The sequence below is a fragment of the Lonchura striata genome, chromosome 4 (assembly GCF_046129695.1).
Source record: "Lonchura striata isolate bLonStr1 chromosome 4, bLonStr1.mat, whole genome shotgun sequence".
NCBI classification, from domain to species: domain Eukaryota; kingdom Metazoa; phylum Chordata; class Aves; order Passeriformes; family Estrildidae; genus Lonchura; species Lonchura striata.
This window is the reverse complement of record NC_134606.1, coordinates 31,359,848-31,381,510: the sequence shown is the minus strand read 5'-3', so window position 1 is coordinate 31,381,510 and position 21,663 is coordinate 31,359,848. Positions and strand designations below refer to the sequence as shown.

Sequence of the window (21,663 nt, the reverse complement as noted above, 5' to 3'; positions counted from 1 at the left end):
CATAAACTCTGTACCTCACTTTCTGTTGTTAGCATAGATGTACAACACACTGCAAGATTTCTTCTTGTCTTTACTGCCCATTTAAATTATCCTGAAGCACCTCATGATCCTTTAGAAAATAGAAGCCCTACAGATAACCAGTTTCCAATGTTGCAGACATGCTGGTTTAGTTGTGCTAAACAGTGTGGTGACTCACACTTCCTTAACATTGTTCTGCAGTTTTACTTTCCCTAATACAAATTAGTTTGAATGTTATGCTGTTATTCCATTAAATTCCCCACTGGGTCAAAATTACAGCCAAGTTACTGGTGCATTAGGTAATTAAATCCACTTATCAGGATGGTTAATGGAGAACAGCAGAGCTATTACCATGCAGGGGAACATATTTATATGCAAATGACTATTTGTATTTGCTTCCAATGTTGTTTCAATGTAAATGTTTCCAAATTTATTTTGTATGCTCAAAACAATAAGCTGTAGGCAAGAAAAAACTGACCTCAAGGAATGCATTTTGTGCAATACAGTAAAAAAATTGTAATAGTCTCTAGCTTCAAGACACTGAATAAGCCCAGTGCTTTACAATTTGTTTTTAAATATGTTTTCTTGAATTTCACAAATTTAATATATTAATTTCTGTCCATAATAGTAATATTTCCACTTCTTACATAAAACCTGGCATAATAATTAAATGAAATTGTAAACGTGTATCAGCTGTTAAACCTAGTATTTTATTTAGCCAGTTACAGTAGGACACACTTCTCTATTTTTCTTGCCCTTGTCCTGGCTAGGAGAAGGAATTGAAAGACTTTGTTCCATGCTTTATTTATAGATAAACGTTTTCACATTCTTAATCTTAGAAAAGCAACAGATGTTTAAGGTCTGCAGGTGAATTTGGTAATAATATAACACACAGGACCTCATATTTCAATCTAGCAATATTACAGTTAAAGCCTGATATTTTTGCTAGCAGTTATGGTTGATCTTTCTTTTTTTCTTCTCTGTGAATGATTTTCTAACTCTCTCTGTCTTGCAAAGAGAGGGCTACAGTGGCACTGTAGACAATGGACCTAAAAAAGCTGTTTATTGGATTCAAATAGCTGATGTGTTCTCTTGGATTCAGAATGAAAAATATAAATTTTCAATACCTGTAAAACCAAAGTTTTGTTCTAAGAACATAGAATCATGTTACTTCATCCTATACTTTTACTGAGTTAATAATTTTTATGTTACCTTTGTTACATTTAAGATTACACAGGTCATATTTACCACTACTAAAATAAAATCTAACATGAATGAGAAAGTTGAAATTATTTGATATTTCTTCTTAAAAAACTTCTTCCAAGTAGTTTTTCTTCAGATACAAGAATCTGGTTTTATAAGGACTGTTACAATTTCTTTGGCTACCGTGCTCAGCAACCTCAAACCTGTAACTAAAATTGGATTATGTTGATTTCAGTAGTTAATAGAAGGCAAAGTAAACAAAGTTGTATTGGGAGCAATGTGTGAATATCCTTGAATTCATCACAATAAAACAGAGCATTGCCAAAATCTCACACAGTTAGGTAGAATAGACAAAAGTAGGATCATCTCTGTGGAGTCCATGTAAAGTCCATACTTCCAGAAGGCTCACCATCAATATTCACTGCATTTAAAAGCATGCTCATGATTTGATTACTACCTTGTAATAGAAGTTGGATGTAGCAACTCGTGTATATGGCTGTTGTGATACACTTCAGGAACTTTTTAATACCTGGCAGCTGAGAATGTCTCCTTTCATTGTACTGAAATTTGATAGGGTTTAAAGTATACTTATTTTCACGAGGAAAAAACAACCTGAAGAATAACTTATTTCAACTATTTCCATATTTTCATGAGAGACATTAGAAAATAAGTATGGACAAGACATGTCCTTGGGCCTTTGTAAAGAAGCAATTTTGGATTAGAAGTCAGCTGTCAGCACAGCCAAATACTTCTTGGGGATGAGGAATTACAAAGTGTGTACTATCTGGCTGTTTTCATAGTTATTTACTTCTGTGCATCTTACCTTCTGTGAACTCAAAGGGAATCTGAGTATTTAAGGCTTTGATGCCACAGGGATTCCTCAGGGAAAAAAAAATGAAAGAAAAAAGATACAGGATAGAGATTTCAGTAAATGAAAAGCTGAAATACACCTGTGCCTCTTTTAAATATAGGTTACCTTCAGATTCCAGAGATTACATTGCCTTAAAATCCTAGTGGGAAAATATTTCTAAAAGTGGTAGGCTTGCTCTTTGTGTTGCAAGTATGACTGTAAATCAAATGATGGAATTTCTACTTTATTATTAAAGTTTGCTGTGCTCACAGTGAAACCACTTGGCATTGGAGCCACTGTACGTGACCTAAATTGGGATATAGATTTCTTGTTGGAAATGTACTGTGAAAACATGCATGGCAATGTGCCAGAAAAAGGGGGAACAACAAAAAAGGAAGGGATTCTGAAACCAGACAATTAAATACTGTGGGAAGATGCTGTTAAATAGAAACTATTGCAAATCAAAAATATTTAATATGCATGCTGAATTGAGAAATCTGGATAAGAACAAGATTTTAGGAAGGCTGTCAACTTTTGGGGAGAGTTCTTGGAGATACAAAAATATTTCCGTAACACAAGAATATCTAAGTCCTAAATTCTAGCTTCTTTACTACTTCCTTACAAAAAAAGGCTAAAACATTTAAGAGCAATAGTTATATATACCTGCATCCAGTGCTGCAAACGTGAAACATTGAGGGACCTCTGTTATAAAATGGTGGCATAATGAAGGGAAACATTTTGACCTTCTCTAACTCTGTCTAAAAGGCTAACTTAAAAGTTAGTGACTTCTCCTTTTTCTGGCTCTAGGGTTCTCTCTTTGGGGTTAGAATTCCCTGGATGAAAAGTAAAGTCATTGACATAATATGTGTGCTAGTATTGATGCATCCTTGCTGGAGCAGTGCAAGATAAAGTGAAAAGGGTTGCAAAGGCTGCCTTTGAAACTGTCACAATAAAGAGAGGAGAGGTAGTGTTTGAACAGGAATCCATCCTAGAGCTGAATTCTTAGTTCTTTAATTTGCCTCCTGGCTAGGCTAAGTAAAGCAACCTAACTGTAGTGAAATGAACTTTTGTGAATGCTCTTACAAGCCAGAATATTTCAGATACCTGTTCTGCTCAGGGAGTGTGACCTATTCTGCAGTAGCAGTTGATCTTTACAGTCAGTGCAACACATCAGAAGTGTCAAAGCTAATGAGTCAAGGCTGTACTTTATCTCTGCATATTCACTGGCATTTTGAATGTTACTTCCAGGTGATAAGCACTTTAGTCAGAGCCACTGCTCTTGGCTGGCTACTAGATACCTTAAATCCCAAACAATGGCTGAGTTCTCAGCTACCTGCCCAGGTCATGTTCCCAAATTTCATTCACAAACACATTTTTAGTCCACAAGAGGAATTAAACAAAGAAATACATGGAAGTAAATTCTTCTGTCTTTGAGGTTTGGGAGGATGCTAGTGAACATATTCTGCCTGTGAATCCCCAGGTACTCTTTTCCATTTTTGTGTCACAAAAATCTAATATAATTTAATTTTTATGACTTGTAAAATTAGTAGTATTGACTGAGCAGCCTTAGAGGAACTAGTGCATTTAAAAGTCACATGACCTACTAGATACAACAGCACAGTTAAACCTAGCCAAATTCACATAATCACACGAAAAGAAGCATCTATTCTTGTCTCAGGAGGCACATCCAAGCTAACTTGGTCTGCCACACTGTTGTTCCTTCTAGCTGCCTTGATGTTGCAGGAAGTCCCCTGTCAAGACTTGACTCAGATCTTTAGTGTTCATGTCTGCTCTTTCCTACTTTCTCTCTCCTGGTAGCTGTGCTCACTTCCAGACATCTTTAAATTCTATTTCCACGAACCTGTTCATTGCTGCATAGGATGTCTGAATCCAACCACAACAAAAGGTGCTTTCACCTTTTGAGTGGCTGATAGTCATTGGAAGTGTCAGCATGTATTCTCTCAGTTTAGGTCTCCCTGATGCTTGCAGTGTGACTTGCAGGTTACAAAAACACTGAAGCCCCAGTGTATTTAACTTACCCATGTGCTAAGGTAATACACTTTTTTGTATCTCAAGATCAGGTAAGATCAGTAGACTTCCTTTTCTCCTAGCCTCAGTTTTGGTGGCATGTTAGCTCTGGCAGTGTTCTGTGAGATACTGCATGCACATCCCCACCCTTCTGCATTTATAGACTGCATAAGCTTAAGCTGGGTCTGTGCAGCAGCTGGTTACTCTGCCCTTAAACATGTAAGTGAAATGGCTACATCCCCAGTATTCTGCCTGACTGGGTTTTGTCACCATTCAGAACCACCTCACTCAAGCTTACCCTAACCCCACTGTGAATACCATTGCTTAATTATTGTGCTGCTTTTTTTCTAAATTATTCTCTGGACATGTGGATTGCTTAAGTGTGCCCTCCATTATGTGCTGTCATGTTCTTTCCAGCACTTGAAATAAGTGTAGGGTTAAGCAGGCTACACAGTGGAATTATGGCAACTTGGGAACCTGATGGGATTGAGCACTGCTGAAGTAAGCACAAATGTATCACTTTGTTGTCTGCCTCAGAACTTCCAACCATACTTTCTGAATCTGCACTGGTTCTGTATGCCCTAGAGTGTATCTTGCATGGTGTATCTTGGTGGCATTGTAAATTTCACTCTAAAATGTTTTCAAGAGCTTCATGGCTTTGAGATTTTCTGTACTAAAATAAATTTTCTTACCTCCAGTGCAAGAGCTCCAAAAAAGTGGAGATTCTGACCATCCATGTGCTGTTGTCTCCCCGAGCCACTGATATTTTTGTAAGGCTAGAGTGCTGGAAAAGCCTTAGTGGAAAAATGAATGGCTTCACCAGCATTAGATGGTTTTCCTCCATTGTAACTTCCTAATAGTGTCCTATGTCTATAGGGAAGAGAGTTTTGAGAAGCAATAAATTGTGAGGTAAGATCAAAAACCACATTTTATCTGTAGTTATGAGTATGGTGTAGGTAGAGAGAAAATACCTGAGAGCATTACTATGCTGGAATAGTGATCCACAAAGGTTGTTAATTATTATGTTTCTTACCATCAGTGTGATCTTCTATGTTCTAAAGCAGCAGAATTACAACACACAAAGCGAAAAATCCTCTTCTGATTAATTTAATATGACTTCAGCTGGCTGTCCTTCTGATCAAATGGCCTTATCCTGACATGAGCACACTGGACAGCATAGAACAGAAAATTACTCTTCCCACACCAAGAGGAAAGGGAGGATCAAGGTTTAACTGTGAAATGGGAATGAAAGGCTTTAGAGCCTTTCAGCTCCAAAGGATTTTAGTTCTGTCTCAGTTTGTGTCTCAACTCCAAGAATAAAAATTAATTTATATTTGGCAATTGCTGAAAGAATTCAGAGAACAGAAATAGGAAGTAAGGACCTCAACCTCTTTGTTACCCAGCCCATCTCCCATCCAGCCTCCTCCACAGCAGATATGCTGGTAGTCCCAGATTTAGAGAAGAAACCAGCACAAGCTCCCTCCCCCCCCCCCCCCGCCCCCCCCCCCCCAGCTCTTGATGGGCAGGCAGTTAACACATTGCTGCAGGTTATAATATCAAACACTTCCAATGAAGAATCAAAGCCCAGCTTTATTCTTTTCTGGGTTAGTCTGCAGCTACTCACTCTTCCCCTCCCACTTAAGAGGAGACTGTACAATTACTTAAAAGTGTCAGGTGACCTCAGCTGTTGGTGTGTCCTACGTATAGCTGGACCAGATTTACAGAATATTCATGAATGCCAATGTAGTTGAAGCAATAGCACATCTTGTCATGTTCAGAAGCTGGTCCTGAGAAAGTCTCCTCCAGGAAACTGATGGTCAGGTCCTTTGGAAAGCAGGGACACACAGATACCAAACAGTATGAAGAGGACACACATCTGAACGCTGTACCTGAAACCTAGACTTTTAAATACAATTTGTCGGTTTTTCTTTTTTTTTTTTTTTTTTTTTTTTTTTTAACACAAAATATTTTATTTTCTCTCTTAGAAATTACATATATCACTATCTCACATAATCAAATTCCCTTTTAAAGGGAATACTGTGCATGGCTCTGTAGGAAATGTTGTTGCTGTTTCTACTTTAAAAACTAATATTCCTATGTCTGTATTCCTATGTCTGTATTCCTATGTCGGTCAGGCTATAGGCTTTTTGGAATATGTCCTTGAGGACTTTCGGAGACACTGGAAATAGCCAGGGATAAATTGTAACTGAGTTTTAAATAGGATCGTGTGATGATGCTGCTCATGCGTGACAAATCTGTGTGTTTCAACCCGTTTACTTGCGGTCAGCAACCACTTGCAGCAGCCCGAGTGTGAGGTTGGGAGCTATAAGCGCCCTCAGCACCTCTGAAGCCTTCCTTCATCTCCGGGGCCGCTGCCCGGGATGCTCATCCCGCGGCCCCGCCGCTCCCGCTTCCGTCGCTGCGCCCGGCCGCGCTTTCGGTTTCACTTCTTCCCACTCTGGGCGCAGTGTTTCCTCGTGGTTTTCGTGTGCTGAGAAACTAGTGCAGAGGTGGGATGCTTCCAGACACAAAAGGATAAAGCCCGCAGAGGTGAGTCGGTAAAATTCTTCACTTCATAGTAATAAATGTGACTATCGAGTTGCAAAGGCAAGGTGCTGCTCAGGAGTTTGGGTGATATCCTTGATCCTGGATTTCTCTTCACCTGCAAGTTAGCCAAATCAATGCCAGTTTTTAAAGTTCTTGCTCATAATGTTAAAACTGTATTTCTTTCTTTTGCCCGTCTGAAATGCTGTCCCTGAAATTTGATAATGGGCGTGTGCTTTCTTCGCTGGACCCCTAAACAAAAGAACACAAAGCTAAAACACCTAAAGCTGGTTCCAGATTTCTTGCAATGAAAAAACCAGGAAAAGGCCTCGCTGGAAGTCAGCTAAAGAACCTGTTTTGTGACTGCGCAGTACATTTTTCCGCCTTTCCAATTTAAAGGTGAGCTGGCAACAATTGCTGCAGAGGCCAGCAGCTATCTGATCACCCTAAAACAAACCCTGAGAATGATGCAGACCAGGATGCAAGCTTCTGTCACAGATAGCTTCCCTTGTGTTTTCCTTATTGTTTCCAGCATTTGAGGTGCAGAGGAAAGAGGCAGGACAAGTGGTGCTTTATTTTTCTCAGCTGGGGGCACGGGTTGTGTGTTTGGCAGCAGCCATAGCAGGCCAGGCTGTCTGCAGGACCAAGAGTTTGCTATCCCCTCCTCTTCCCCAATAACCAGTGGCAGATGAGTGGAGAGCCAGGCTATGAGAGTTGCAGCTTGTGGGGCAGCCTGACACTCAGTACCCAGCAGGGAATTGTTTTTTTCATTAAGGTTCCTTTTAAACCATCTTTTGTAGTCCTTTATGTGTGCCTTTGCAGTGCTTTGTGTCCCTCTATCCCTTGCTTGTACCTCCACTCTCACTGGGTTATACAACTGTCTCTCCTTAAATGACCAGGTTGTTCCCAAAAAGGCAGCCATAAGGTTAATCTCTGGCCACTATAATGTGACTTTTTGTCACTGGAGCAGTCCTAATGCATACCTTCTGAAAAGGCAGGTCAGCTATGGAGTCACACTCTGCTGGGGTCTGACCTGCTAAGCTCCTAATTGGCTGCAGGTTGCAGTGTCAACTCCTTAGAGTGTTTTGTTATGCTAGTGGAAATTTGTGTCTTTAGAAAACATCAGTTATGAAGAATTTTTTCCTTTTTTCTATAAAAATGTGATGGTTTAATTTCTCTTCTCATTTCTTGTTTCATTGTTTCCTGTGCTCAAAGCTTGATCATATTAATTAAACACAGGTTCCTGGCACATGAAAATGGGAGCTGTAGAAGTAAGAAAGCTCACACTTCCCATGGTTTAGTCTTTTGAGAAGCTCTTCTAGCTTCCTACTAAGTCTAGGCAGGTTTATTCCCATCTATAGCCTGTCCTGTACTGAGGCACTAATATCCTTCTCTGCCTGGGAGCCCATCCTGCTGAGCCTGAACTAATTGGTGAATTGAGGTTGGTAGGTGGGTTCCAAGTTTCTTGCCAGGCAGCCAAACAGATATGTGTGTAGCAAGACTGTGGAGACACTTTAAGCATCAGGGTTGAAAGTATAAGCTTTATATTTTTTAAAAAAGAAAAAATTTAAGACAGGAACATAAGCTTACTGTCCTCTGCTACAGCATGAAAAAAACATTCTGGCAAGCACTCACAAAGTGTGTTCTTCCTCTATTAAAGATTAATTCTGTAGAGAATAATTTAGAAGATACAGAAGACTCTTCTTTTGATTAGAAGAAATGCCATTTAATTAGACAAGCTCTATGACTCACAAGGGTAGTCAAACCCTTCTGAGCTCTTACAGCTCTGTTCTGGTCAGAATATATACGGAATTAATTTTCTTCCTTGTGCAGTAAAATTTCATTACAAGACCACCAGGTGAATTTAAATCTAATGGATACTAAATGGAAAATGAACAAAATATGAAAAAACCTAAGATTCATTAGAAAGGTAATGATAAAACAGGTAGAGTCATTGAAAATTAGAGTTTCAATGTTGATCTGCTAATCTAAATGACAAAAAAAACATGGGGTGGAGTATATAAATCCTTGAAGATATAAGTTTTCCTGAAAGTATTTGGATAAATGTATTGAATCTATGGTCAATATCTCCTCTACACCTTGGCTCTTCTCCATTTCTTTCTCTGATTAGGTTGTTACTGATTTATTTTCTGTGTTCTTACTTTCTCATTTATGTCTCTTTAGCCTGGTGTTCCTTCTTTCTCTATAAGACGGTACGACAGAATTTTGTGTGATTGATTTGTAAAATAAAAACTGGCAAGAACAGTAAGAGAAAGAAGTGGTATATTACATATTTTTATTGGATATAACTACAAATATTTTACATGTAATTAAGCTCAGCAATCAGTTACTAACACGGGAAGCTTATGTACAATTTGTCATATTTATTGTATTTTAGTAATGTTAAAGCAATGCAAAATTAATCAGAAAAGAGAAAGTGACTGGAATTTTCATCGATAATAGATAAAGTTGGTAACTTTTTGAACATACCTATTTCTATGCAAGACAATATTATTGCTTTTAGATAAAAGTCTTTATTTAGGGAGATTATTAGACATAACTCTTCTGCAGAAATAAATACAGAAAAAAATTAATGGGTTAAAAGCACTGTTTGCTCACTATGAAATCACATATTTTTTAAGCTTTGCTTGCTTAGCCTTCAGTTGAAGATACAAGTCATGTCAAAATGATTGTAATTTGCAGTGTTCATTTTGCCTTTGCAGATAGAATGATGCGAAACGCTATTCTTTGGTGGAGCAGCTTATATGTCAGACTGATGTTTGTCTTCTGGCCGTGTGCACCAGCTGGAAAGCAATGTCATATCCAAAATGAAATGGCTGACTGCAGTCACCTAAAGCTGACTCAAATTCCCTCTGATCTTCCAAACAATATAACGAGTTTGGACATTTCTCATAATCAGCTAAAACATCTAGGTTCTGCAAATCTGACCAAGTACAGCCAGCTGGTTTACTTGAATGCAGGCTACAACATCATCTCTAAACTGCAACCAGAATTGTGCCAAAATGTGCCTCTGTTGCAGATTCTGAAGTTAGAACATAATCAATTGTGTAAGCTCCCTGACAGAGTCTTTGCTTCCTGCACCAACCTGATCGAGCTCAATCTGGGATACAACAAACTAAGTATAAAAAATGATCCTTTCAAAACCTTGAAGGTGAGAGTTAGAAATGCACCTTTTTATGTAAATAAAGTATAAATGGGCAAATTACTGTATTTTCCTGTGCATATACAGTACTGCTGTCTTGGTATCTCAAAATACCCAAAATATAATCTTTCACTGACTTTTGCTGATGAAGAAGCCTTGTGGCTTCTTCTGTTTCAGCATGTTGGAGTCTCAGTCATCTTTGTGAGTCAATGCTCTCCATTCCTTTTTCTGTATTGCATTCCTTTGAAGCACCTCTCCATGCAGGGTATGTACTGAGTGAGTAGGAGCAGCAGATGATGAGAATAGCAAAGTGGATGCTGTGGAATCTGAGCTGCCTGAATCTTAGCTGGTAGCCTAAATTCTATTGACGTTTAAGTATTCAAGCCAGGAAGGCCAGTGCTTAGGCTGAATGTAGTGTCTCAAAGGACATAAAAAATTGAGAAAGAGTAAAAATGTTTTTAATTGTACCTTTGCTTTCTGTGGTAGTTTACATGTGGTTAAATATTCTTGTCTGTGGCAGAGATTGGTGGCTAATTGTCACTCAGTGTTCCAATGAATATGCACATGGTTTTTGAGTAGGTCTGAAGGTTCCTGCTAAACTCAGTATTCCAGTTCAGTTGCATGAAGTGTACATTGCTTGCATGGTAGGACTGCTGACACAACTATATACAAGAGTGCAGTCAGATTCCATGCTGGGAACTTCACCTTCCTCATTGCATTTACAGGGCTGGACCATGCTGAAAAAGCATGGAATGCAATGTTTAGTACTGCAGTAGTTGTAACTGCAGCCACCTGTAGGCTTTTGCATTTATCATTTTATCTGAGGTGGGGGGCCTTCAGTGAATTAAGGAACTTTAAGTAAATCTGGTTTGCAGTGGATACTTTAGCAGGTTAATAGCATTAATACCATTATAGTTACTAGTGTGAAAGATATAGAATACTTCTTCCAGCAGGAGCTTGAAAGCTTCCATTTCTGTATTACAAATTTATTTAAAGTGTAGTATTGCAATTAATTTCTAATCGGTTATACTCTAATGAAATATTTCTAAATATTTTTGTGTATTACATAAAATAAATATTTTAAAAGTATTTTTATACATTTTTTTCTTGCATCTTCTCTTCAGAACTTGAATATTTTGGACCTTTCTCATAATTCTTTAAAGTCAGCCAATTTAGGATTGGAGCAACAGTTGGAGAAACTCCATGAGCTCATGTTGGGTGGCAACCAAATCACTGAGTTGAAAAAAGAAGACTTCAGTTTTCTTAGCAACACCTCATTGAATAGCCTAGATTTGTCATCAAATCCACTAAAAGAGGTAGGAAGCATTTAAACAGAAATGTAACAGGTGTAAGTATAAGATGGAACTATCTTGATTTACCTATTATGATTGTATGGCATTTACATTACAATTTTGATCCACTGAGGTCCAAAACCCATTCTATTTTATATAGCATTACTCCTGACCTCCAGCAGTGATTTACAGAATTATTGTTTTGCCACTGAAATTGGCACAGGCTGGTTTCATATAGGCTGGTTCCATGTAGATCAGAGGTCTCAAGCAAGACCTAGATCTAGATGCTCTAAGAATCCTTACATGCAGAACTTTTTCTACACATGCTGAAGGTGAAGGGCTGGCACACTTTCTAAGTGGGTAAAAAGTGTGGTACTATGCAAGTCTGCTTATACAATATAGGTTTCACTTCCCAGTTAATCAAAGAGAGCATTCAGCTTGTGGCTGTGGAAAGACCAGAGAAATTATCATTCCAGAAACATATACTCACTCTTTAAAAAAAACCAAAAAAACACATGGGTGCTTTGTCTTCCATCTATCTCACTGTGCTCTCTGACCTGCATCTCAGTGTTATGATTCTTTGAAGAGTGATGGTTAAATATGGCAATTCTAAACTGGTTCATGCTCAGCATACAAATACTAATTATGCATTGAATTTCCTTGGTTTGTTTGGTGGTTTTTTTTGTTTGTTTCTTTTGCTTTGTTTCCAGTTGATTGATCTCTAAAAAGTATGTACATTGAACCTACAATAATATTTTAAGGTGGTATAAGTTTGTATCAGTGCTAAGAGTGAATCCCACCATCCTATTTTGCTTGGCCACCCTATTTTTGATACCACCTTTTATGAGGCTATGCACTGGATCACTGGGGAAACTCTACAGATATTTTGACTTGGTTAGCTTGTAGCCAAACTGCTTCCCTACCTGGTTCACTGTGTGACTGCATGTAGAGCTATTCTGGCATAAGGGTACAGGGTGTGAATGAGTAAATGGCACTACTCCTTTATTGGGCACTGCTACTTTGTGCCACTTTCAGCTGTTCTGGTTTTACAGTACTGCTCTCTAAAAAGCAGCCTTTTGCATTTGAATCATTCTGAAAAATGGAGTAATTAATCCATCAGCTGATACCTTAATCAAGATGAGAGGATAAGACTATGATAAAAGCTTGTGATCCATATTGTGAAAACAAGTGTGTAGTATTAGATTTCATAGTAACTTCAGCTTGCACAGAGAAAATGGGTTTCTTCTTGTCTGTCTGCAGACCTAATAACTAGTAAATTAGTATACCTATGTCAATAAAAGAAAGCTGAAGAAAGATATCAAAAATTTCAAGATACTTCTAGAGAAGGAGTTTTGGTTGTTGGATGCAAACTTGCATCTCACTAAGCCACTTTCTATCTTCTAAAATAAAACTACTCAGATTTATAATAATCATGTTATAAATGATAGAAGCATTGTCACAAGAAGTGTAAACTCCAAAGTGTTTGTTTGAGCTTGGCTGTGAAGCAGTCTGAGTGTAGGAGTTCTATTCTGCATGAAAATCACAGTTGAAAGCCTTTCCAATATTTTGTTTTATTGTTCAACTTTCTTACATAATCCCCTTGTTTAGCGCAATACTTTTTTTTTCTTGTCCTTTCAGTTTCATACGGGATGTTTCCATACAATTGGAAATTTGTTTGGCCTCGTACTGAACAATGTTGAACTTGGTGAAAATCGCACAAAGAAACTTTGTACAGAATTATCAAACACAGAGATTCGAAACCTCTCACTGAGCCATGTGAAACTTTCCTACATTGGCAAGTCAACTTTCCAGGGACTGCAAGGAACAAATCTTACAATTTTAAACCTTTCCCAAAATTCTCTCTCACTCATAGAAAATGACTCATTTCAGTGGCTTTCAAGTTTACAATACTTAAACCTGAAGATTAATAATATTCATGTATCTTCACGTTTATTTTATGGATTATCCAGCCTTAAACATTTGAATCTCATAAACTCACTTAGTGGGAAAATTGAAGATTTTTCTTTTCATTGGCTGTACCACCTGGAGTACCTTATAATGGATAATAACAATTTTCCACGAATTACTGCTAATATGTTCACAGGTCTGAACAACCTGAAATATCTGAGTCTCTGCAACTGCAACATAAACTTACAAAGAATAACTAATAAAACATTTTCATCACTTACTAATTCTAGCTTACAGGTTCTCAACCTCACAAAAACCAGAATCTCTACAATAGAAAGTGAGGCATTTTCTTCCCTGGGACACCTGAAAATTCTTGATCTTGGTCTCAATGAAATTAGTCAACAGCTTACAGGTCATGAGTTTAAAGGTCTCAATAATATACAAGATATTTATCTTTCCTATAATAAAAACTTGACTTTGAAAAGTGAATCATTTATTTTTGTCCCAAGCCTTAGAAAACTGATGCTGAGGAAGGTAGGCTGCAGTAATCTGGAACTTTCTCCTTCACCTTTTCATCGTCTGCGAAACCTGACTGTCCTGGACATCAGCAATAACAACATAGCAAACATAAAAGAAGATTTGTTTGATGGTCTTGACAAACTTGACATCCTGGATTTGCAGCACAATAATTTAGCCCGGCTTTGGAAACATGCAAATCCGGGTGGCCCTGTTCTTTTTTTAAAAGGTCTTCCCAATTTGCGAATTCTTAATTTAAAATCAAATGGGCTTGATGAAATTCCAGTTCAGGTTTTCAAGGGTCTGTTTCAATTAAAACACTTGGATTTAGGATCAAATAATTTGAATTTGCTTCCAGCAACTCTGTTTGATGACCAAGCCTCTCTGAATTCATTGAACCTTCAGAAAAATCTGATAACCTCAGTTGAAGAAAAAGTATTTGGCCCACCTTTCAGGAGCTTGAGAAAACTAGAGATGGATTCCAATCCCTTTGATTGTACCTGTGAAAGCATTGCTTGGTTTGCTGATTGGCTTAATGAGACACAAGTAGATATACCTGGATTGAGGTCCCAGTACATTTGCAACACCCCACCTAAATATCATGGTAGTCTGGTTTTGTATTTTGATAGTACAGCCTGCAAAGACAGTGCTCCATTTAAACTTCTTTTTGTGATCTCTACCACTATTGTGATGCTGTTCATTTTTATTGTTCTTACCATCCATTTTGAAGGGTGGAGAATAGCTTTCTACTGGAATGTTTTAGTCAATCGAATTCTTGGCTTTAAAGAATTTGAGAGACAACAGGAACAGTATGATTATGATGCCTATGTTATTCATGCAAGAGAGGACAAGAATTGGGTGTCTAAAAATTTCATGTCTCTAGAAAAAAATAACCACTTTGAAATTAAGTTTTGTTTAGAAGAACGGGATTTTGAAGCAGGTGTATCTGAATTTGAAGCCACAATTAACAGCATAAAAATGAGCAGGAAGATTATTGTTGTTGTGACTGAACACCTTTTACAGGATCCCTGGTGTAAAAAGTGAGTAGCATATAAAATTTTATGTGTAAGGGGAAAAATTTCTTAAAAGATATTTTAACAAGATAATTTTTAACTGTAATTTTAAAAAAATAGCATTTAATGAACAATACCCACTCAAACTCTACTTCAATATATTTATCTAATATATTGTAACTTCAGAATAATTCCTAAGTTAATAAAGTTAATTGTTTCACACATACAGTAGAGTACATTTAAATGTTTAAGTCAATGTTGTAGTCATTTTCTTGGGTGTTTTTTGTGTTTTTTTGTTTGATTTATTTGTTTGGGGTTTTTGTTTTTTTTTTTTTTGTTGTGGTTTTTTGGGGGTTTTTTGTTTGTTGATTTGCTGGGTTTCTTTTTGCTTTTGTAGTTTTTTTTTGCTGGGGGGTCTTTTGTTTTGTTTTGGTTGGTTGGGGTTTGTTTCCCAAAAGTCAGACTGACACCTTTGCAGATTGCTTTCCTTAAAATTACACATTTGAAGAAAAGCAACAATGAGTGAGACTACTAGCACCCAAAGATGATTTTTGTTTGCCTTTAAATTAGTCTTTTCACCATTCTTTTATAGTGGTCTTGTAAAGAAAGAGATTTTGCTAATCAGTAGATGTAAGTTATATTTTTAGAGCATTTTTTTTTCATTACAGGCAATTAATTTAAGAAAAGTAATAACCATTTTATATCACAAAACAGACATTAAGACCCCTTTTAAGAACTGTTTGTGTTTTCTTTTTCTGTCACATAATAGAAAACATTGATTTTTGTCTTATTTTTGCTTCAGTTTCAAGGTGTATCATGCTCTTCAGCAAGCTGTTGAACAAAGTCGGGACTCCATCATACTGATCTTTCTCGATGATATCCAAGATTACAAGTTATATCATGCACTTCACCTGAGAAGAGGAATGTTCAGATCTCGCTGCATCTTGAACTGGCCAGCCCAGAAGGAACGAATCAGTGCATTTCATCAGCACTTGGTGATGGCACTTAAATGTCAAAGTAAAGTGCACTGATTTTTGAACTACAGATTTGAATTATGGGGTCATTTTATTGTATATTTTCTACCACTGGAAAACTAGCAAGCCTTTCATGAAGGTCTGAAAAAGTTTGTCACCCTGTAAATATATGTAAGTGTCAATATAATTTAAATTTATTTGTTTATATTCATATTTTTGCTGATATTTTAATTCAGCTGCACTGAAGTGATGTTAAAAGGGATCATGGTGGATAGTAATTTCAATCAGTGTATTAAAAATGTGGTAGAAATTCTGAAAAGCAGTGAGAATCACTGATCTATTAAATTATATAGGGTAGAAAAGACAGACTCTCTAAGGGGATATACAAAAGAAAATACTTTAATGATAAAACAGTAAATTCTTTGTAGAAACTAGAGTGGACACTACTTCTTGCTTTTGAAACATGGGGATTCAGTACCCCCAGCTGGAAAGCTTTCCTTGTGAAACACAGTAAGTAACACAGAAAATTACTTCTGTAATTCAAAACAAGAATTTGCAGTTCAAAAGTGAGTTTCAAAGTGAGTTTTAAAACCTTTGTGATTATGCCTTCTGGTGGGCTAATACTGGTTGTTATCAAAAAGTGACTTTCAGGCTGATGAGTCAATTGATTTAATAAATTTGGTATCAGGAAAAAAAATTTTGCTCTTCTCTGGTGAAATTCAGAGAGGTGGCAGGACATTAACACTGAGACATGTCACCTTGATTCTTAGAATGCATACGAAACTATATGTGGGCCTCTACACAGAACTTGGAATTAATGTGAAGCATGGACAAGGTACAGCTACTGCACCTATATAAAATGAATAAAGGCACAGATATTTTTATAATATAATTTTTATAATATAACAAAGATAACTTTGTGGAGAAAGTGGTGCTACTGCAATTTCATTACAAAAAAAAATGCTACTGGTAAAGCAATAACCACAAAAACAAAGAAATAATTTTAAATTGTATCAGAACCATTATTGTGACCACAGTTAGAGGTGAAGTGGGAAAAAATTTCAAAACTAGAATAATTTTAATTTTTTTGTTTCCTTTTATTCCTTTTAGCTATTGATAGCTAAAAAGAAAACTGTAAAAAAATCAGATAGAATTATGTAGTTTATTTCTCGAATATTAAGCTAGTTTGATTTTTTCCTGAGCATATTTTACAGGAATGTGGGCTAGATGGCAATTGCTAGGGCATTAAGGTTCAAACATATGGGCTAGTGGCTTGATCTGGAGTGACCAGAGGCTGAGCAAGAGTGTTTATAATGTTTAACACTGGCTAAAATTTTATGGTGAGTCTGAGCACAAGTGATTGTAAATTAGACACAAGGCAGTAATTTGTATATTTTTGTTAATATTTAATTGCTGCTGCAAGGACTTCTTAAAACTGTCAGCTTTTAGTAGGTCTGTGATCCTTCAATAGCTCAGGAATATTTTTAAATTACTTTTTCCCCCTAGCATTTCCCTCATCAACTTCAATACCACTATTGCTACAAGAATGCTGTTTTACTGCTTTAGAAAACAGTTCTATACTTCACATTTTAAGCAGCTTTTCTCATTGCTTGCTATATGTGTAGATAAAAAATTGGATTTTAATAGATTTCCTATGTCCCATGATGATAAAAACTCAAACAAGACAAATAATTAGTGAAATAGGATTTTTCATGCACTGGAATAATGAAGGGGGTGCAGTTGTCTTCACTTGCTCGGGAAGTCCTGACTGAAAACAAAACAGGCTTTGTTTACAGCTGAAGTGATAGCTGATGATTCCTTAATTACAGTAATAGGATTATCCCCATTGTGATTCTTTCATCTCATCTTTCTGACCTTTTCAGGCGAAGTGACAAATTCTTTCTTTATGCTTAGGCCATGAAAGTTGAGGAGGCAAGTTGGTAATTATGGTGTACCAGGTATGCACCATGTCAATTGTTTGTTCTCTTACTTAAAGACTAATGTGTAAGAGGGTTCCTATCCTAAATCTGCAATGACACATAGCAGCAGAATTTCTCTTTCCACATCAATATAAATTGTTTAGAAAATGCTAGTAGTTCAAATTGATATTATTAGTATTCACATGGATATTAAAAATGACATAAAGATGAAGAGAACACATGGAGAAATTCTGCCGTGGAATGTGATACAAGAGGTCAGACTAGATTATCTAATGGTCTTTTCTGACCCTTAGAGCCTGACAAATGGCAGCATGTCTAAATTCATAAAGTTGTTTCTATTTTACTGCAAAAACCCCCAAAATTGGTTTCAGAACAGTGAAAAAAAATCTTATAAATGCTTAGTTTTGTTTTAGGAATACAAACAAGAAGTATGTGGTGATGAATGAAAAATCTCTTTAAATTATAAACAAATACGATGAATACATTCTAAGCATCTATTTTAGTACCTAGATTCAGTTTAAAATAATTACCACAGTAAAAGACATTATAAAGGTTCACAATGTATAAAATTAAAAAAAAAAAGGTTCATAATGTATAAAAAAAGGCACAGAAGTAATAGTCACAGGGCCAGTTGTAATCATCAGTTACAACAGACATAAAATTTTCCTATACATTTTCCCTGTTTTTCTGCAAGTTACTTACTTCTGGTCTGCTCCTGTAGATTTGTTTGAAAATTTTATTGAGAATAAATAAATGGGTTTACCATGGCTAAGAGTTGTAAGTGCTTTCAGGATTCAGTCTGTGTCTTAGCTGGGCAGTCTCTTTTGCAGCATCAAATTATATAATGCTGATTTGCTGATGAGCTGAACACCAAATAAATCAAAAGTTTGAAGTTCCAAACTTGAAATATCAAAGATATTACGTAGGATTGAAGACGAGCTATTTGTATTGAAAGCAGAATATGTAAAGGACTTGAGTGAGGCAGAATGCTCAAGTCTGGAGATTTGGAGTGGAACCTGACTGTTTCTGCAGATCTTGAATGACAGGGTGTCATGGTTTAGCAATAGTATTCCCCAATTTACTATCCTAAACCATGTGCTGCTTACTCACTCCTCCCTCCCCCTGGCAGGCTGGAGAGCAGAACTGGAAGCACAAAAGGTAAAAATCATGGGTTGAGATAAGAACAATTTACTTGAAAAAGCAATGAAACAAAACCCAAACAATAACATGAACAATATTAATAACGGAGTGTACAGGAGAGGTGATTGATTCACCTGTGAGTTCTTACTACATGGAATACAAAGCACCCCTGCCCCTAGTGCTTGATGTGACATAGAGTTATCTCAGGGCCCTAGCCATGCCCCTCCTTGCTACTGCAAACATTAACTTGATCCTGGCCAGAACCAGGACACAGGGAGTAATGAACAAGTTACAGTGATGTTCATATATATATAGCTGAGATAAATATACTACCTGCCAATGAGCTCGATTATGCTACTTTCACTGTGGCTCAGTCGGGGCTTTTCACCATGGTAGGCATAAATTCAGATTGTGCTGCTCTTTGATTTAAGTACACCAGTCCATGAGGTTTTGTCAGAATATATTTATTCTGGTTTGTAAGAAAAAGGCCAGGAATGCCCCAGTTTCAAATCTCAGTTCTGTACTTGGTGTTCTGTGTGCTCTCTCTGCTGGCTCATTGCACTCCTTGATGTGCTAGGAAGACAGAGCAGGGATAAAATTCCTCACTTTGTATCCTTGGTTGCTGTGGACCAGCAGCTGCCAACTTAAAATTGATAGTACGTACATCCAACTAGTTGCTTGATGTATGATCCTGGGGCTCATATGTTTAAAGCAACAGGTCTAGCTTTCAGCCTGTGCTGTTCTTTTGGGCACTCCAAGGGCCACGTGACCGGTCATGTTCTGAGCTGGCACAGTTTGCATTGTCCATAATACTAAACATTACAGTGTTCCAAAACTGCTGCTGGTGTGCTTATATTTCTGTTCAGCCAGGCAGACAACCCGTGTGCCCTCACCTGTCTGTCTTATACCACTGTCACCCACTACTGCTCTCCAGATTGCCTAGGATGGCTGGGAGTGTCTTTAAAAGCACGCTAGCTGTTGATTCCAGACAGCTCCTTTCTGCCTCTGGCATGGTGATAAAGATGTGCTTGCTGGGTTGGGTCGCTCTCACTCCCCGCTTCTGGTTAAGCCCTTCATACGCACAGATGTGTGAAGAGGGCCCTGCTGCCCTGGCAGGCGGGCTTCGTTTTTGTCCCTTAATATTAGACGGGATTCTGACGGCAGGGAAATCCCACGCTTTCGTGCGCCCGGCTCTCCGGTGGCAGCGGTCTGTGCCCGGCGCCCCGCAGGTGCGCAGCGGCTGGGGGCCGCTGCCGGGCCTTCCGCCGGCGCGGTGCTGCCGCCCAGGGCGGAGCGTGCCCGGCGGGGTTTGTTTCGCTTAGCAACGCCTGCCGGGCCGCAGGCAGGGCAGTCCCGCCGGAGGCTGCCGGCCCCTCGGCAGGGCTTGCGGCGCCGGGAAGGGGCTCCGGTGCCAGCCGGACATGAAGGCGGCGGCCCTGGGGGCGGGCTCCCTTCTCTCCAGGCTGCGCCGCTCCCCGCCGGCCCCCAGCCCGCGACCCCCGTCCGGCGGGGGCCGCGCCCCGCGCCCGGCGCCCAGCGAGACGGAGAAGGAGCCCGGGGGGCGGGCGGCGGCCAAGGGGCTGCTCATCACCCTGCCCGACATCGGGGAGGAGGAGGCGGCCGAGGGCGATGAGGCGGCCGGCAGCCCGCGGCTTCCTACGTGAGTGAGAGCCCCGCAAAGCTGGGGGCGCGGGGGAGGTGTGCGCCCCTCACTCCTGTGGCTTCCTTCCACCTGGCGTTTTCTGCCTCTGGGTGTCCTGAGAAGTACCGAACATCTCAGTGGGCAGGGTTTGCCTTCTCCCGGCAGTATGCCAGAGGCAGGGAAGCGCATCTTCAGGGGCAGGAGCGACGGCTCGCACGGGCTGTGTGCGGCGCCGTAAGGAACGAAGAGCTGGAAAACGCTCGCGGTTCCGCGTGGGAGGGGACGGGAGTCAGAGCCCGGCCCCGCACGGCCGGAGGAAAATTGTCCCGTCCCCACCTCGGGATGCGCAGGGAGAGAGGTCCAGAGGGCGCGCAGGGGATGGCGAGCTTGAGTAGGTATCTCAAAGGTCCCTCACGTAGGTGTGTGTGTTGTACCAAGTTCTTGTCCCGAAGTTGCTACTGCGCATCAAAGCAGACATTTCGGTCACTCCCTAGTGAGGTTCTAAAGTGTCAATAACAGGTGTGAAACTTGGTTTGGATGCTTCTGTGTTTAATTTTCAAGTCTCACCTTGAAACGTTTAGGGTTTGCTGCATATAAAAGAAGCCTGTTAAATATGTGTGCTTCCATTTGGTGATATTTTGCTACAGCAGAGGTACACTGCAGTGGTTCCTTAGTGTATTTAAAACAAGAGTTTATAAAAATGAGCAACAGTTGCATTACTGTATTGGTGGAATTTTTCATAGTATTACAGAAAAAAAAAAAAAAAGGGAAGCTACTGTATATATTTTAAAGACATCTATAATTGCTGCTGCTGTAGTACTAAACTGTGCTAATTTCTACAATTTACAATCAGAATAGTAATGTTTTCTTAGGTGTTGATAGGAATGAATGTGTATTTAAGTTTTTACCTCTAAAGGACTGGAATCTCTTTTAGTACACTTAAATCGTTAGATGGATTTTGGAAGCACAAAGTCGTTTTCCATGTATCATAATATTTAAAGTAAGAACACAAATCCTCACTGACATATTTATTTAATTTCCCCCTACTCCAATCTAGATATTTTAATTTTATTTCAGATTATACTGTAAGCTCTTTGAGGCTTAAACTTTTACTGTATTTGTGTAAAATAGTAGCCTTTTATGAATAGGGAGGTTAATCTGGTTTTATGTGTAGTAACAGAACTCTGTTTATAAGATGTTTGGTCCTTTATATAAACAATGCCAGAACAAATCAGTGTTATGTCCCTGTAATTTCCCCCTAGCTACTTTTTTTTTAGTACCAAAACTAAAGCAAAATAAAATCTCTTTGACTTTTATCATTAAAAATTTTGAAGAATGGAATCCACTCTTAAACTGATTTTATTGGGATGAAGAATAAAGCCTATTATTTTAAAACTGATTATGTCCAGTGAAATAATCATTTTGACTTGCT

At 38.5% G+C, this 21,663-nt stretch overlaps 1 protein-coding gene across 2 annotated transcripts; it reads left to right on the top strand.

The window, feature by feature from the left end:
- Positions 1–6,627: 6,627 nt before the first annotated feature.
- Positions 6,628–16,375, top strand: TLR3 (toll like receptor 3). Of its 2 annotated transcripts, XM_021556089.3 has the most exons (6): positions 6,628–6,649; positions 6,907–7,042; positions 9,367–9,815; positions 10,931–11,122; positions 12,737–14,562; positions 15,338–16,375. In XM_021556089.3, exons 3-6 carry the CDS (start codon positions 9,372–9,374, stop codon positions 15,564–15,566), a joined length of 2,691 nt encoding a protein of 896 aa, XP_021411764.2. In that variant the 5' UTR covers positions 6,628–6,649; positions 6,907–7,042; positions 9,367–9,371; the 3' UTR covers positions 15,567–16,375. The 2 variants fall into 2 exon arrangements, with proteins under 2 accessions (XP_021411764.2, XP_077638998.1); XM_077782872.1 differs by lacking the exon at positions 6,628–6,649 and having other exon boundaries at positions 6,901–7,042.
- The last annotated feature ends 5,288 nt before the right edge of the window (positions 16,376–21,663 follow it).

Bases quoted from the DNA above. Each gene is read 5' to 3' on its own strand.
- TLR3 (XM_021556089.3), top strand. From the start codon at position 9,372: ATGATGCGAAACGCTATTCTTTGGTGGAGCAGCTTATATGTCAGACTG. The intron at 9,816-10,930 runs GTGAGAGTTAGA...TCTTCTCTTCAG, and splicing joins ATCCTTTCAAAACCTTGAAG to AACTTGAATATTTTGGACCT. The intron at 11,123-12,736 runs GTAGGAAGCATT...TTGTCCTTTCAG, and splicing joins CATCAAATCCACTAAAAGAG to TTTCATACGGGATGTTTCCA.